This window comes from Sciurus vulgaris, assembly GCF_902686455.1.
Source record: "Sciurus vulgaris genome assembly, chromosome: 15".
Classification (NCBI taxonomy): domain Eukaryota; kingdom Metazoa; phylum Chordata; class Mammalia; order Rodentia; family Sciuridae; genus Sciurus; species Sciurus vulgaris.
The window spans coordinates 54,127,286-54,144,202 of NC_136476.1; the positions used below are offsets into that span (position 1 = coordinate 54,127,286).

Consider the following 16,917-nt stretch of genomic DNA (forward strand, 5'->3'; position numbering starts at 1 on the left):
GGTGCCCAGGGGGTGCGCTCAAGGGGAGGTGAGGCCCCTTGTTGGGAAGCAGGCTCCCTGCAATAGTGAGTGTTTAATTAGGACCTAGGAGGATGAGGTGGAGGTTGAAAGGAATATCCTGGAATCCGAAGTGTGAGTTCCCTGGTGCCCCCTGCAGGAAGGGCTTTTCCTGAGCCATGGAGGAACTCTGGGTCAGGACAGCCTTCCACAGCCCTCAGGGAGCCCAGGGAAGCCAAGTGCTCTCCCTGGGCCCAGAGTCCTTCCAGTAGGATCCAATCCCTCTCAGTCTCCACAGGTACCAGGGCTCAGTGAACTTAAGACACAGTTCCAGGTTCCTGGCCCAGCTGCTCCAGGTGGACTATGTGTCCTGGGAAGGCACAGCACCTCTTTGAGCTCGGTTAGCCTCTGAGGTGGACAAAAATGCTCCCACCTGACAAGGTGCTTTCAGATGGCAGCATGGGATAAGGGGCATGTGCTCCCTCTGACTGGACAGCTCCATGCAGGTTGGGGGTGCGGTGGCTGCTATTGGTAGAATTAGGTCTCAAGCAGGGGCCATTGGACCTCATTTGAGGACACTCCCCCAGCTCTCACTGCCCCTGAGGGTTTTGGGTGGTGGTTGGAAGTGTTCCAGATGGAGTGACCTTCAGGGTTAGAGGCGGTGGCTGGTCCAGCTGAGGGCCTGCAGCTCATGAAGTCTTAGAGATGGGGCCAGAGGCTCCACCAAGTCAAAGGGACAGAAACAAGACAGTTCCAGCAGACTGAAGCTGGGGTTCAGAAGGAGCAAAGCTAGTCTCATAACCTTAGAGACCATGGCCCTGCTCACTCAACCAACTCCTCCCCTCACTCCACCTCCCACGGGCTAACAGATGTGCCTCTAACAACAGACCTGAGGATTGTCTCCTCCCAGATCCCTCCCCTGCTCGGGAAGCATCACAGATGACTTGGAAGGCTTTGGCTGGGCCCCGGGCCTCCCCATTCTTTGAGGTGGACAATGGCACTTTCTCAATGTTAGTAAACCTCTCTGGAAAAGCACCTCAAACCTGCCCCCCACCCAGTCCTCTGTACAGAAATTCTGGAGCCCAGTATGCCCGACATCCCCTGTCTAGGCCAGAATCTCCTCTGTGTTCTCAGAGTTCCTCGGCTTACCTGTTAGGACACCTGTCCCCCTGTAGGCCCTCACCACTAGCCTGAGAATGTATCCTTAGACTTATGCCTGGCACAGGTAGATGCTCAGTAAATGATAAAAGGGGAGAGAAAGGGAGGGCAGGAGCTCAAGGCCCTAGCATTAATTATTATGGTCAATAGGTCTCTCCCAAGCCCCTCCTTCCCAGCCACCCAGGAACCATTCTATAGGAGGTTCCACCTCAACTTACAGCACATTAAATGCACCACATTAATAATTTATGTTCTAAAAATGAAAAAACAATGTATTTTTTAAAATAATTTTGCTTTTGGAATTATTTGGCCATAAGTCATTTAATCAATGACTACTTATGATTTCTCAGCAATCAAGGCATAGACTCTTGCAAAGGGAGAAAAATCTAACCTAAAAATTGTTTTAAAACATAATGAAAGTTTGATGAGTCTTAAATTTCGTAGTTAATGAAGTTAATGTTACAATGTGTAGACATTTCATACAGCATTAATTAATGCCAGGGTTCCAGATTCCTTTTTGAGTTGTTCAGACAAAAGCTAAAAGAGATGGAAATTTCAGGCCTCAGATCGTAAATTTCGGAAACGCTCCTAGACCTTCAGCTGGGGACTTCTCTGGGTCCCTGTGTCCTGGTTCAAGGCTCCAGGTGGAACACCACCTCATCCTCCAAGAGCTCAAGGCTGGCAGGGACTAAGAAAGGGGAAGAAGTAGAAGTAAAGAAGCACAGGGTGAGGGAGCTGGGCCATACATCTCAAGTGGGCAGACTGCCTGCAGCTGTCCAGTGATGAAGGACTTTTCTGAGCCCTGGACGCTCCTGCATGGTGAGCCTGGCCAGGCCTGGTGCCTCCCAGACAGGGTGGCCATGAGGCCCTCTTGGCAGCTCTTTCAGCAAGAAATGGCACTGGAGGCATTTACAGCAGAATGGTTTAAATCTCAGCACTTAAATCTCAGTCATGTGTCTCCTCCACTTCCGGTGGGGCAGGAGCTGAGGACGGAGCTACAGTCCTTGTCCAAGCCTTTGGGTTTATCTCTTGGATTCATGTCCACTTCACCTCTGGTCAGAATCTGATTGATCATTAGGACTTCGGGACTAGGTCCAAGGACCAGCAAGGCCACCTATTCCCCATGGGACCCCACGTACCCCCATGCTCCTCCTGTACTAATGGGTACACCAACATTTTGGGAGGCCCTGAAAGGCCACCAAGCCCAACCTACCCCCATCTGCCCAATGCTCAGACCTACTGCACATAGTCCAGTTTCTACTAAAGCAAATCCCGATTGCACGCCCTTGATCGCCTAAAAAGCCATCACGAGCCAGTTATTTTATTTTGTAGATTTAAGTACAACAGCTGTAGAGGAACATCAGGAGGAGACAAGTCAGAGCCCATATGGCCTCACATTGGGCCCTGGGTTTGGGTCCTGCCACCACCATCCTGATGGAGCTAGACACTGGGGGAAACTAAAACGTGACCTCTGCCTGGAGCAGTACCAAAGACGAAGGTGTCCTCATGCCAGTGGACGTCCCACTTCCTGGTCAGGCCAGGGAGTGTGTAACTTCAGGCAGGGCACTTCTCTCCAGTTCGGACCCTACTTGTGTCGGACATGTTTGAAAAACATTCCCAGCACCTGCCTGGGCCTGGGATGAGCCTCTTCCCTACCTCTGCACTCCCCAAAGGGACTGGGTACTTACCAGGATGGAATGAATTCTGGCCATCTCTGCCTGAGTCTGTGACCCCATCCCAGGTGCCAAGGCCCTGAAGGCCTGTTCTGGTCTGCACGGCAGTGGCTGGGGCTTCCAGATGGGGCAGTGGGATCAGCGTCCTCAGGCTCCTTCCTTCAGCTCCTCGAAGTTCACACACCATGGCCCAGGGCTGTGGCCTCCTCACTTCATAGCCCAAATCTTAAGGGCACTGCCCACTTAGGACAGAGGAGGCAGGACTCAAGAGCCCTTCAGTCCAGCCAGGAGGTAATGGCAGGATGGACACCACTGGCTTAGCAGCCCTGGCGTGGCAAGACCAGGAAGACCCTTAGGGAGCATTTGGTCCAACATCCCTGTCCCTGCCTCCTGTTTTAAGGGAGAATAGAAGTGCCAGGGTCATTTCCCAAGATCACACTGTATGGCAGCTGGGATCAAAACCCAGTTCTCAATTTGAGCAGGACCTTTGGGCCTCCCACGCCTTTCCATCCCAGACTCTTTGATTTTTGCCTTTTTACTTTCTTCACAAGTGCAACCAAGAGCTCAGAAAGCCTGCATGGGCGTGTCGGTTTTCCCTAACTCCAATGTTGCTTTGGGGTTCCTTGAGTTTTGGTTACAAAGACTGTCAGATCAGGTCACTCCAGACCCTTGTCCCCCACCTGTGAGGGCACAGGGGGGCTCACCTCTCAGACTCCTGTCCAGACCTGCCTGGGCAGAGCCTGCCCTCTGTCAGAGCAACTGGATGTACTGCTTGGAGCCCAGAGGTTTGCAGAGGGTGAGGCCTGACACCGGCAGAGGCCCCTCTCCATCAGGCCCAGCCTGTCCCTTCAGTTCTTCTCCCCCAGCACCCAAGGCTTTGGCCACTCAGCTCCTGCTAGATGCCTGTGCTCTCTGGCTCTCTGGGGCTGCTTATGCATGGGTCCCTTACCCAACAGTGTCTTCTTGGACTGGCTAACCCACACTTCGAGCTCCAGCTCAGATGACTCCCTCCTCCAGGAAGCCTTCCCTGATTCCTCTCACTCCACCCCAGCTCCCCCCAGCAGACTCAGTAGCCCCCTCTCCTGATTTCCTGGGCACTTTGTACATTCTTGGGTTTTAGTACTTAGCATACAATGTAGGAATTTTTTTTAATTGTAGGTGGACACAATAGCTTTATTTTATTATTATGTGGTGCTGAGGATCGAACCCAGGACCTCATGCCTGCTAGGCAAGCACACTACCACTGAGTCACAGCCCCAACCCTAGGGATGGTTTTTATATCTATCTTTCCAAGGAGACTGTGAGCTACCTGAGGGCAGCAGCTAGCTGTGTCTGAAACACCACACCTAGTCCAGAACTGGCGCTCAGTGTCTCAGGAAACATTTTAAAAAATGAATGAATGAACAAAGGTGAAGTTCCATCCTTGCTATCTGGGGTCAATTCCACATTCCTGGAGTGGCAGAGTGACTAGAGGCCACTAGAGGGCAGCAAAGAGTCAGGAACAAGCAACAGGTGTGCGCCCCAGAGACCAGGACCAGGTCAGCAAAGGTGAGGGAAAGGAGCCTGGGAGTCACCCGGAGTCTCAGGGGGCGCTTAGGAAGAAATTTAGAAGTGGGAGGAAGTAGAACTAAGAACAAAGGTCATCCACCCCGAGCAAAACGGATGCTTGGGCTAGAGAGGCTCACGGAGGGCACAGGTCCACTCTCCCATCTGATGCTTAAATCTCCCCACCAAGCTTCTGCTGACCCCTCCCAAGTCTGCCCATGCTATGGTTTCCTCTCTAATTGCTGGGAAGGTTCTTTATAAAGGGCCAAACACAGTGCCTCCCTGACTCCCATTGGCAGCTGCCAGCATTACCTCGGACTAGTGCAGAATATAATTTACCACTGGTCACAGAATGAGACCCATAGGGTGGAAATGACACGTCAGACCACAAGGAGCTGAGTCAAGCCACTATCCTGCCTGGTGCTGGATCTTGTCCCCCTCTGGCCTGCACGTCCTCCACAGGGGATGCCTGTGGAACAGGAGGGACCCAGAAGCTAGGGTGATCTTGCCAAGGGCCGAGGAAAAAGCTCTTCCTCCTCTCCCCTCAAGAAACTCAGTACTCCTCCCACCTCATCAGCTGGTGCCTGCAGAACTGCACGACCCTCGTTTCCAAGGACCCTCACAAACAGTAGCCAAGGCAGGTCCAGAGAGGTCACAGAACTACACATGTCACACAGCTGCACACACTTTCCACGGTACCCCTCACCACTCTGGGGGGTACCCATGCATGTCTTGCTAAATTTCACCTCTGTGCTCTTGGCCTGCTTCCCCACCTGTCCGCACAGGCCTTGCCTGGAGGTCTGCTGGTCTCCCAAAGTTGCCAAGTCCAAAGCCTAACCTTGTTCAAGTCCAAAACCAAACACAACACCTATCCATCAGCCTCCTCACCACCACCTCCCCTTCTGGTCAACCCATTTCCCTGCCTGGGCTGGCGAGGCTGTGCTCCCCCACAGAACTCAAGCCAGCAGCTAGGCTCAGTCCCCGCCCTCCCCTTCAGATAGCCAGAATCCAAATACCCGGCTCATGGGCCCCCCTTGGCCGAATGCCTTTCTCAACTGCACCAAGCCCAGGCCCCTCTCTGCTTCCTCCAGGCCTGTGGCATTTAGAGTCTGTACCCCTCCCCAGCTCCTGCTTGGCCACACTCTCCCTGTGACTACGCTCTTCTCCAACAGGCTCTCCCATTGATCCATGCACACCACAGGGTATGAGCACCCCTGGAGCTCAAGATTTTGATGCCTAGCAGGCCAGGCCAGCGTGGGTGTGCCTGCGAGGCTGCTGTCTTCACACCACCCCCGGCTCACGCCTATATAAGCACTACTTCTACTACTATTAGTTGACATGTGCACAAAACTTCATATACTCCAGGGAAAGTTCTAAGAATTTCCACACGTCTGACATCACTGGACACTCACATTTACTCTCATCATTCCCATTGTAGATGAGGAGGAGACTAGGGCCCAGAGAAGTTATAGCACTTGCCCCAGGTCACACAGCTACTGAGAAGCAGGCTGTTGATTCAGAACCAGACAGTGGATCTCCAGAGTCCATGTTCATGATCACTCACCCTCCCGTACTTCACCACGTGCCTGCCACATTAGTGACCTGAGTCTCCCAGCCCTTGGTCATCCCTGGCATCTTGGCTATATTGCTCCATCCCCAAACTCACTAGGGAAACAACAGATTAAGCCAAACTCTCACTGGCAGCCCAGGCTAAAATTTCCCATTTTTATTTCAAGTAATGTGTCCTGAGTGCTACGAGGTGCTAGGCACTCTGCTGGGAAGCAAGGATGCAGCCATCAACAAAACACACTTAGCCTTGATTAGTGTCCAACCCCTTATACCCACACAGACCTGAGAGACGCCAGGCAAGGGACAAATGAACCACTCACTAAATTACTCCAAGAGTGCTTAGTATTGTGAATGAAAAAACCAGAATGTTCTGAGAGAGGGACATGGCAGTCCTGGTTTAGGTGGCACATGGTGGGCAGAACAATGGCCAACCACCAAAAATGTCTAACATCCCCACCCCTGGAAGCTGTGAATGTTAGTTACATGACAAAGTGAAATTAAGGTGGTAGATAGAATTAAGGTTGCTAATGGGCTGCCTTGAAGGTAAGGGGTTATCTTGGGTTATCCAAGTGAGTCTGATGTCATTACAGAAGTCCTTGTGAGTGAAGAGGGAGGCAGGCTCCTCTCTATGTCACCAGCTTTGAAGATGAAGGACTGGGCCACAAACAAAGGAATGCAGGTAGCATCTACGAACCCGAGAGATAAAGAAAATGATTCTCCCTGAGAGCCTCGGGAAGGAACTCAGCCTGTGGACGCTGGGCTAGAGCCAAGGGAGACTTGTTGTGGACTTCTGACCGTCACAACTGGAAGAGAACACATTTCTGTTGCTTTAAGTCACAAGTTTGTGGCAATTCTTTACAGCAACAGAAAACTGATACACTGAGTAATGGGGGAGGCCTCTCTGGGTAGGAGAAGCCAAAAAGGGTGTGAGGGACCAGCAGGCTGTGCTGAGCCTTTTTTTGGGGGGTGGGGCACTGGGGATTAAACTCAGGGGCATTTCACCACTGGGTGTATCCCCAGCCCTTTTTATTTTTCGTTTCAAGACAGGGTCTCACTAAGATCCTTAGGGCCTGGTTAAGTTGCTCAGGCTGGCTTCCGACTTGCAATCCTCCTGCCTCAGCCTCCTGAGTTGTGAGGATTACAGGCATGTGCCACCACACCTGGCCTTGAAGCACAGAAGTCACAGGAGCAGAGCAAGAAGAGCAGGTGCCTCATTCCTTTTGTCAGAGAGCAGTAGACCCCGTGCCTGCCCATGGCTGTTCCAGACCTCCACTCTGGCCTCAAGCTCTGCTCCATCCCTCACCCTCTCCTCCTACTTGTTTGAGAGAATAAAAGCCATCAGTTCAGTGAGTAACTTAACTGCAAGACATCTAGAAACGATGTCCACCAATCCAAGGCAAGTAGAGTATATACCACAGGGACCTGGCCATGTTCCTCCATGCACGTTGCTCTGAGAAGCCTCCCACCAACAGCTTCTGCATCTGCTGCAGCCCACAGAAGAAAGACCATGATACTGTCAGGACTTCCTGGCACCTTGGCCTGAAGTCGCGGACCAGGAGTCAAGTAAGGGGCTCCAGGGATAGGGCACGTGAAGAACCTTGGCTCTTCTTAAAGATGCTTACCTTGTTTTTTAGACTCACTGAAGCCAAAGGGCAGTGAACTCCATTTCCTTTTCCTCTCCAGCCCAGAATTTTTAAGAGTTTCAAATGCCATGTCAATATCTGTTAGGTTACACAAATACCTTCCGGCAGGAATCAAGTAGTTACACCGATCAAGACACTATGGAATCTTTGGTGCAAAACTTTTGGCATTTGCTGAGACTTGATGAAAATAAAATCTGAAAAGTGTCTCCATTCTAAGCTGAGACAATATATCGGATTTGCTTTCTTCAACATACCTGATCAGCAAAGGGCTATCTATACAGTTTGCCGAGCTGCAGAAACAGAATCTACAAACATTACAAACAACTAGAAGCCATATTTTGCAGACATGGGAATGCCCCGGAGCCAGAGGACAGACAACACTCTGATGACCAAATCCAATCCAAAGTAAGTATGAGTCCAAGCCAACAAGCTGACATTAAATACAGAACCAAGTTATGTCTATTATTCCAGGTTTCAAAGTTCAACTGCTCAAGTATAACCTGGAGGCAGCCCCTCCCTTGTGTGTCCTAAAAGCAAATATGATAAATGGAAGTCCCCGTTTATAAGTGGAAGCAGCATCAGCTGACGTCACTCAAAACCTACATGAGAAAGCTGACCCGGAGGGTCTCCAGTCTCCCTGTAGATTGCACTGCCGAGCCTGCAGGAGGCGAGGAGGGAAGGCCGTTCCATACCTGGAACTGACATTGCAGTAGAGCAGTCTCAGAGAAAGGGAAGCAGGAGAACAACTCCCCAGAGAGCTCGGCAGCTTTTTCCCAAGTGCCCACAGGCCTGTTGGGTCCACGAAATGGGATCATCCCCTTCAGCACGGTCACTCTCAAGTGAGTGCCTTCTGGGCTCAGAAGCCTGAGAGGTTAAGAATCAGAAATCTGAATAAATACAAAAATGAAATCCTCAAACAGGTTGCGGTACATCCATGTCTGAATCCCTGGAACCTAATATGTGAATGTCACCTTACACAGTGGGGCACAGAGTTGGGGTGAGCGTCTTTGCAGATGTGATTAAGTTAGGATCCTGAGATGGGGAGATTATCCTGGATCTCAAGGGGGCCCTAAATGCAAGAGTACCCTTGCAAGAGAGAATATGAGGGAGATTGGCACACAGAGGGGGTGATGTAGAGATAGAGCAGGGCCACCACGCATGCCTGTAATCCTAGCTGCTCAGGAGGCCGAGGCAGAAGGGTCATGAGTTTAAAACCAGCCTCAGCAATTTAGTGAGGCACTAAGCAACCCAGTGAGACCCTGGCTCTAAATAAGATACAAAAAAAAAAAAAAAAAAAGGGCTGGGGATGTGGCTCAGTGGTTAAGTGCTCTTGAGTACAATCCCAGGTACCAAAAATAAATAAATAAATTAAATAAATGGATCAGGGAGAGGTCAAGACCCTAGACATAGAGTCATGTGGCCACAGACAAGGACTGCCAGGAGGCAGGGAGAGCCACAGAGAAAGGGCAGGGGCCTTTCCCTAGCACTTCCACAGCCCTGCCAACACCCTGATTCTGGCACAGTGCTACCGATTGCAAAATTCTGGCTACATATCTGTGAGAGAATAAGTTTCTATGATCGCCAGCACCATGTTTGTGGTGATTTGCCACAGGAAACTGATGCACAGGCCCATGTAATTTTCTCTCATGTCTTCCTTAGCCTACACTCACGAAAGGACCTAGAATGAGCTAGGGGCTGTGAAGGGTGCAAAAGGCAAGAAGGCCCCTATGAGAGTGGAGGACATGGGCAGAGCTGACAGGGAATAAAGCTTTAGCCCCCAGTGGAGGTTACACCAGGAGGCTTCATGAAGCCAGGGAGGCTGGCACTCTGCCCTGAAGGGTGAGGCTGGGCCTGACAGGTCAAGTAGGAAGTAGCTGATCCAAGGCACAAAATGAGGAAAGTCAGTGACCAGTAAGAGTCCAAGGCATGCTGGGAATTAGCCAGTGGTCAGGGAGCAGAGAACTGGGAGAGGAGGCCAGGAAAGCCAGCCAGGGCCAGATCCTGCCATGCCTGAAGGGCAGAACCTCAGCTCTGCTGACAGGGCGCCTTCTCTGTGCTGGGGACAGTGCTCACAACATGCTCAGGCTGCAAGAAACAGGTGTGGAAATCACAGTGGAAACAGGAGTCCCACATACGTGACTGAGGAACAGGAGCTAAGGGTGGTGCCTACTGAGCTCAGAGTCCCAGCCCTGTGCTGGCCTGACACCAAGTACTGTAGGGTACAGAAGAGAAGCAAGGAAGCCAGGCAAGGAGAGGAAGAGGAGACGAGAAGGGAATATGCCAGAGGACAGAGTGCCAGGACACCCTGTGGTCACCCCATCCAGCTCATGCCAGCAGATTATGTTGGGCTGTGCCCTTGCTCGGTCTTGTGATTCCGGCTGCCACCACTAATGGGTGAGGAGCCTCCACCCATTCCTGCTGGGGCTCTGCCAGGCTCATTGCCTGGAACCTGGTAATTAGGGTTGGAGGAATCACAGGGTCAGAGGGCAGATTCTGTTTGGATAAATTGGAGAAAGTTCAGCCGCTTTTCTGAACTAGGCCTCTTTGGGGCTTGCAGTGGGAGCTGGGAGGCCCAGTTGGGTGGCCTGGGCTTCACCTGCTAACATGCCCTTGGGACAGGGCTTGTTGCTGCCACCACCTCCCCTTCTGCCACCACTGAGAATCAGGAGGGCACAGAGGCAGCACTGGGCGCCAGAGGGTGCGCCCTACAGGGGGTAAGTTTTCCACCTTCGTGCTGTGTAGTCAGGGCAGCTCGCTGCCTTCTCTGGGTCTCTTTCTGCAAAATGAGGATTACACCCTCGAGCCTGCCCACCTCACAGGGCTGTTATGTCAAAGGGCTCTAGAGAAAGGGATTCACATTCTATAAAATGCTACATAACTATGAAGGGCCGTGTCCCGGGGGGGCTCGGGATCCATCCTAATTTGCTGAAGATGGGGGAACGGGAAGCCGGATGGGGAAGGACGGAGCGATTCCCGCCACCTCTGATTGCCCGCGTGCAGTGTTTCCCTGGGATCGGCTACAGGCCCATCCTTGTAGCAGAAAAGGCAAAGGTTTTGCAGGTGGAACCTGGCAGGTCTTCCTGGCATTGGCAAGGCCCAGGGTAAGAGCACACACAGAGGCCATTTCCCATATGTCTCATATTTAAAAGTCATAAATCAAGCTAACAAACCGTTAAATGAAATATGCTCCATCCTCCTACCTTGTTAAATTCATCTTCAGCACAACCTGGAAGTCCAGGGTGGAATCTAGATTCCTGGGACAACTCGGTGATCTGGGCCAAGATGAGCTGCGTGGGGCAAGCCCACCCTGGCCATGATCTCACCTGCCGCCGGCCCCACCCCATCCCCACTCATCACCTGTGAAATACTGACCCCCGCATCCAAGCCCTGTCCACATTCCAATGAAGTGCCAGTCCTCAGGCCTGGGGGCTCACGTGGGAGACACAGGCCATCTTTAGGGGACCGCCCTGGGAAAAGGCTTGAAGACACTCCAGTGTGTGCTGGAGGGTGGGCTGTGGGCACCTCCCCGTGGTCCCGCAGACCCTCCCTGGTCTGTGGAAGGAGGTGGGGTGCTGCCTGGCAGGGCAGGAGCAGCTCTCAGAGCAAGTGTCCCTTTTGCCTGGGCCTGAGGATGGATAGTCCTGCTTCCTCCTTGCTGGGTGACTCAGGCACTCCCAGCCCCTTTCTGGACTTAATTTTTTTCACTAACAAAGAAGGAATGGCCCCCTGCCAGCTTCTCAGGGCTGTCTTGACTCCAAAGAGAAAGTGATTGGGTTGGGGATGGGGATAGGTACTGTGGCTTTTCTAGATGCCCAGAGAGTCAGTGGTATATTAGGTCCAGGCACTGAAAAGAGAGGTGTGACCCCTGCAAATGACCAAGTGAGTCAATGGTGCCCCATAAAGGAAGTACAATGACATCCAACAGAGGCCTGATTTTTCCCAAATTTTTAACGTCTTTCACAAAAGGGGGCTTGGGTATCCCTGCTACGCTAATGCCCTGAACACCCCACGCTATGTCTGCCCCATCTCCATGATGCAAGGGGGTGCAATGCAGTGGCCTCCTTTCCAAATATCTTGAAACTCACCCATCACTGGCTAGAGGAGATTGGGTTTCAGTGGTATTCAGTATAGAATCCAGTGACAAACCCACCAACCAACAACCTATCTTGAACACGCCATCCTCAGTCCCAAGGCGTCAGACCGCCAAGAGCAGCCCAGGGGCTTCCGCCACATGAATCAGGGGGGAGAGAGAAGGCTGGGGAGGGGGCGGGGAGGAGGGAGGGGAGGCTGGGGGAACCCCCCTCTGGCTGGCCTGCACCCCTCTGTGTTCACTCCCCATGTGGCCAGCAAGGGGCTGTCTGAGTGACAGTGAAGGACTGCCTCTCTCTGATGTCCTCCCAGTGCCGCTGTCCCAATCGCACGGCAGACCCAGCTGCAGGGAGGAGGCCAGCCAGACCTCTGCCTGATTTATTCAGGGCTGCTTCTCAGAAGCGCCGAGGTCACCCGGGCTGTTTGGGGGGTTGCCCCCCCGTCGAAACCCCGTCCGCTGCCTGCTGTGGAGCCGTGGACAGTGCAAACTCACCAGGCACCATCCCTGTCAGCGTCGGCGCCGAGTAGCTGCCCTGTCCGGCGGGGGGGACGTGCGGAGGGTACCCGGGGAGGGTCGTGCTTGCCAAGTCGCGGCCTGAGGAATCAAAGCAACAAATCACAGGGTGAGCATCTCCGCGGCCAGCTGCTCGTGTCCACAGCTCCCCGGACACGTCTGCACATTTGTCACGTCCGGACGCTGAATGCCAATGTGCCCCCGGATCCCCCCTCCGCTCATGCGTGCTCATGTTCACACACGCACACAAACATGCACACACATCTCTAGCCATCCTGGCTCCACTCAGCAAGAACCAAGCCAGGGCTCTGGCCCATCCCCAGGAAACCAGAACCCCTCAGGGAGGTGGAACAGCAAAGATGCCAGCATGACGGGGCTGCCTCCGCCCCAAGTGACTGGACTGCCCCAACTTCACGCTGGTGCTTTGCGGGGCCTCCTGCACAGTCCCTTCCTCCAGCTGCACACAGCCTGACACCACCACCCTCGAAGACACTTCAAATGCCTCCCTCCTCCTCTCCTTTGATGGCCCACAGTGGGCAGTGGCCTTCCCGCCTCAGCCTCTCCAGCTCCATGTCCAGCTCTGGGCTGGATTCTTCCTTTCTTGGCCCCGAGCCGTTCCTTTGCTCAGTGCTAATTCAGGAAGCACCTCCTGATTCCAAACACTGCTCTGGGTCTGTGACACGGAGTTGAAGGTCTCTGGCCTCAAGGGGCGGCTACTCCAGCAGTTAGAGTCCAGCTCTTCACAGGCAGCCACCCCTTGAGGCAGCGATGACCCCATATTCATCACCTAGAAAGCCTGCCTTGGCACAAGACATGGCACCAAGAGATTAAGCACGTGCTTCAACCACACAGTGCTGAACACTGCGGGAGACACTGTGAGGTCTGTCTGTCTCTCAGGGTGAGAGCAGGGTCTGCAGCCTTTTAAATTCCGGTGGTCAGTTACATGTACCAAGGTGATCATGGGTAAGAACGATAACCTAGATGCAGGGGGAGTCACACTGTCCTGTGATTACCACTGGGCCTGGAGGGCAAGACCCCATCTTTGAAGAGGGAATTAGCAGTTTTCCTTAAAAATAAGGGATGCACCTGCTGCCATCCATCCTGGGAAGAGGACAGGAAATGAGGTGACCTTGGGACTAGGGAGAAAGGGTGGAACCTCAGCCTCATCTGGGTGTGGACCCTGAGGACAGGGAAGGGCTGTGGGGAGTCAGAAGAGGCTCGAGATTGTGGGTGAGCAACCGCTGGACACACACATCCAGACTGGGCCCTGGTGCACCTCTGCAGCCTCCTCTAGGGTCCAGGAGCACACAGATCAATGACCAAAACCAGCCCCACAAGTGGATGGGCACGGGAGAAGGGCCACCTCTGACAAATACCCCCCAGAGTCCGGCAGTGGGATGAGCCCATGAATATTCTTTGAATAAACCAATAGTCCTTCTAGTACCATCATTCAAAGAAACACACAAAGAACAGCTCCAGAGACTGCCTCACTCCACAGGATTCTGTCTACTGTCCAGAACTTTCCAGAACACCAGGCAGCAACAGACAGGAGGCTCCTCCTCCCTCTGCTAACTGCCTCTGTGACTTTGAACTGGGCATCCTGGCCGAGTCTCTTCACATGAGGCATTGTTAGCGGGGAGCAAACACCCAGGGTTTACCTCTGGGAACCCTCCGTCCCCCACAAGAACTGCATCCATCACAGCTATCATGACTCCCCGGGAGCGCCCATGTTGAACACAAAGCGAAGCTGGCAGAACCAGTCATGCTAACGATGTGGACGAAGGAGGATTGCCCCAAGGAGCCCCGCTGTGCCTTTCCCTCTCTTCCAGCCCAACACCCACAGCACTGGGCGGTGGCTCCTCTCTGCAGAGTGTAAGCTCCAGGAATCAGGTCTTTGTACCCTGAGATCTGAATGGCGTGGACTAACATATTTGCTAAGTGAATGAAAGAAGTGACCCTGCTAGAGAAGCAGAAGCTTTCGGGAGCCCATAATAGTCCCAACATCTGTGCTCAGGAATAAATGAAAGAAGGGATCTGGGGGGTCTTCTTGACCAACCCCTGTGGCCATTTTGCAGAGAGAAAAATTGAGTCTTCCGGTGGGGGATGGGATCAACTGACTCAGGTCCCACAGGAACATGTGGCAGAGTAGGTACTTTAGCTCAAATTCTCTAACAGCAGCTCAGACCTCCTCTGCTCAAGCAGCGCCATGGTGGGGTGGGGAGCACTCGTGGGCAGTCTTCCCCGTGGCTATCAGAAATTCAGAGCCTGAAGGCTGCTGGATAAAGCAGAGTGACCACAAGTCACACTCCTCAGCACAAGACTGAGATGTCACTGGCCAGACTGGGAGACAAGTACAGAGGGCAGCCAATGGCAGGGGCTGCCTTGATGAGCTGGCTCCCCCACCAATCAGGGGAGCATCCCCGCCCTGGCCCCGCCCCCAGGCTCACACCCTGATGATGAAAACTACCGGCGCTTCCATAGAAACCATAAAACAGGAGACTCCATCCTAAGTATTTTACCTGGTCAACTCCTTTAACCTTCCACAATCCCCTGAGGAAAGGTACTGATGCCACCCCCATTTGATAGGAAAGAGACCTGTCCGAGGCTGGGCAGTACTGGCCAGGATTTGAAGCCAAGCAACCCAATGTCAAACTCCACTCCACTGCCCAGGGCCTGGGCCTATCCGCTCCAGTCCAGAAGCTCCATGGCCTCCCAGCTGGGACACCGTCACCATTACTTATTGGCTCCAGGTAGCAGAAGGAAACTCAAGTGCACAGTTCTTATGGGTGAGCGTGTTGGGGTGGAGGCCAGGACATGAGGACACCTGCCTCCTGAAGGGCGGAGGGCATTGTCCTGATGGGAGCTGTCTGGTAGAGAAGCCCGCGCTTCTCAGCTGCTTAGGACGGATGAGAGGGTGCTGAGAGGTGGGGCGCAGTGGACACGAGGGGAGCAGGGCCTGGAGTCTGGCTCTCCTGCCTCCTGGGACTGGGTTCTCCCTTCAATAGCCAGCTGCCCTTTTGGTCATGTTTGGTCAACGGTTTCTGTGGCAGTTACATATGCTCTAAAACCTTGATCCCTCTAGCAAAGGCTCAGAAAATCAGAGCCTCACCAAAGCATTCAACTCAGAAAGTCAGATAAAAAAGCAATAAAAAGAATCAAGGGAAAAGAGGAAGAAGGAATCGATAAAGAAAAAGCAGAAAATAACGAATTAGGAAACAGAAAAGCAGACCCAACAATAAGCACAACCCAGAACGACATTCAAAAAGACAAATAAGATAGACCAGTCTAGGCCAAGATTTTTTTTTTTTTAAAGGACACATAGTTCAAGATAAGGAAAGAGGGGAAGATACAACCAGAGACACAGAAGAGATGATATTTAAAAAAGAGTAACTTCACACTAATAAATGTGGAACTCTCAACAAAATGGGCAACTTTTTGGAGAACATAAATTAACCAAATTAGCCCAAGAACAGGTTGAAAATACCATCGCCCAATAACCTTAGATGAAATAGAAAAAAAAAAAAAAATGCCTTTTTAAAAAGTAGGGGCCTCAAGCCAGGCATGGAGGTGCAGGCTTGTAATCCCAGCAGTTCAGGAGGCTGAGGCAGGAGGATTGAGAGTTCAAAGCCAGCCTCAGCAATAGCGAGGTGCTAAGCAACTCAGTGAAATCCTGTCTCTAAATAAAAACAAAATAGGGCTGGGGATGTGGCTCAGTGGTTAAGTGTCCCTGGGTTCAATCCCTGGGGCAAAAAAAAAAAAAAAAAAAAAAAAAAAAAAAAAAAGTAAGGGCCTTATCCATTTTTGTTGGGCAAATTATAGTTAGTTTTTGTTTTGTTTTGGAAAGTTCTTTTAAATCTTAAGAGACATATCCTTCTGTTTATTAAACTATCCCCAGATACATGAAACTGACACCTCTGAATCCATTTCACTAAGCTAGCATCACCTTGATGTAAAACCTTAATGAAGGTAGCAAAAAAAAATAAAAAGTAAAGCCCAGTCTCACAATGTATTAATGTAGTAAGAAGTTACCTGAGCGCTTCATTCTTGCTACTATTAATTTATTACACTGATTGAGTGTAATCACTGATTGAGCAATATTAGAAACACAATAAAATGCCACAACCAAATAAGGTTTATTCCAGGTATGCAAGGATGGTTCAATATTAAAATATTGGTCAGGCCCTCTGGTTAATATATCAGTCTCCAAATCCCACCCTTGAGCCTCTGACCCTCTGTGGAACCTTTCTAAGCTCTTCTAGCCTTGGAAGTAACTGCCTCTCCCAAAGATGCCCCTGCTCCCCACCCTGTCCCCAGTGCAAGAGGAGCATGGTGCAGGGGAATGGACAAGCTGGAGGGGAAGATTCTGGAGATTATCAAATAGCTCTTGTCATGTGCCCTCTTCCTCTTTTACGTGCATTAACTCCCGGTGACTCTGAGGTCCAAACAGTTATCATATGCACCTTATAAAAGAGAAACTGAGGAATGAAGAGTTTAAGAAACCCGTCTATGGGGACACAGTGAGGAGGAAACAGCGAGGCTCTGAACTGATGCCAGACACTAGGATCTTTTGACCTGATGACAACAGAAATAAAATTGAGTCAGGTGAGCAAACACACAGGTGATGCTCTTACGGGGGCCTGCATTTGGGAAGGAAGACACAACTCCAGCTAGACAACGTCAGGCTGGCTCCCTGAAAGAATGAAGGGAGCTCGTTTTATTGGTCATTGCA

The 16,917-nt window shown here is 51.8% G+C and overlaps 1 protein-coding gene across 3 annotated transcripts in view; it reads right to left on the reverse strand.

The window, feature by feature from the left end:
- Nucleotides 1-16,917, reverse strand: part of PAX5 (paired box 5) — a 190,556-nt gene that overhangs the window by 31,600 nt on the left and 142,039 nt on the right. For all 3 annotated transcript variants that reach the window (XM_079113560.1, XM_079113559.1, XM_079113561.1), the window contains one exon: nt 12,168-12,269. In XM_079113560.1, coding sequence (XP_078969686.1) covers nt 12,168-12,269 — 102 coding nt within the window. The remainder of the gene's footprint in view (nt 1-12,167; nt 12,270-16,917) is intronic.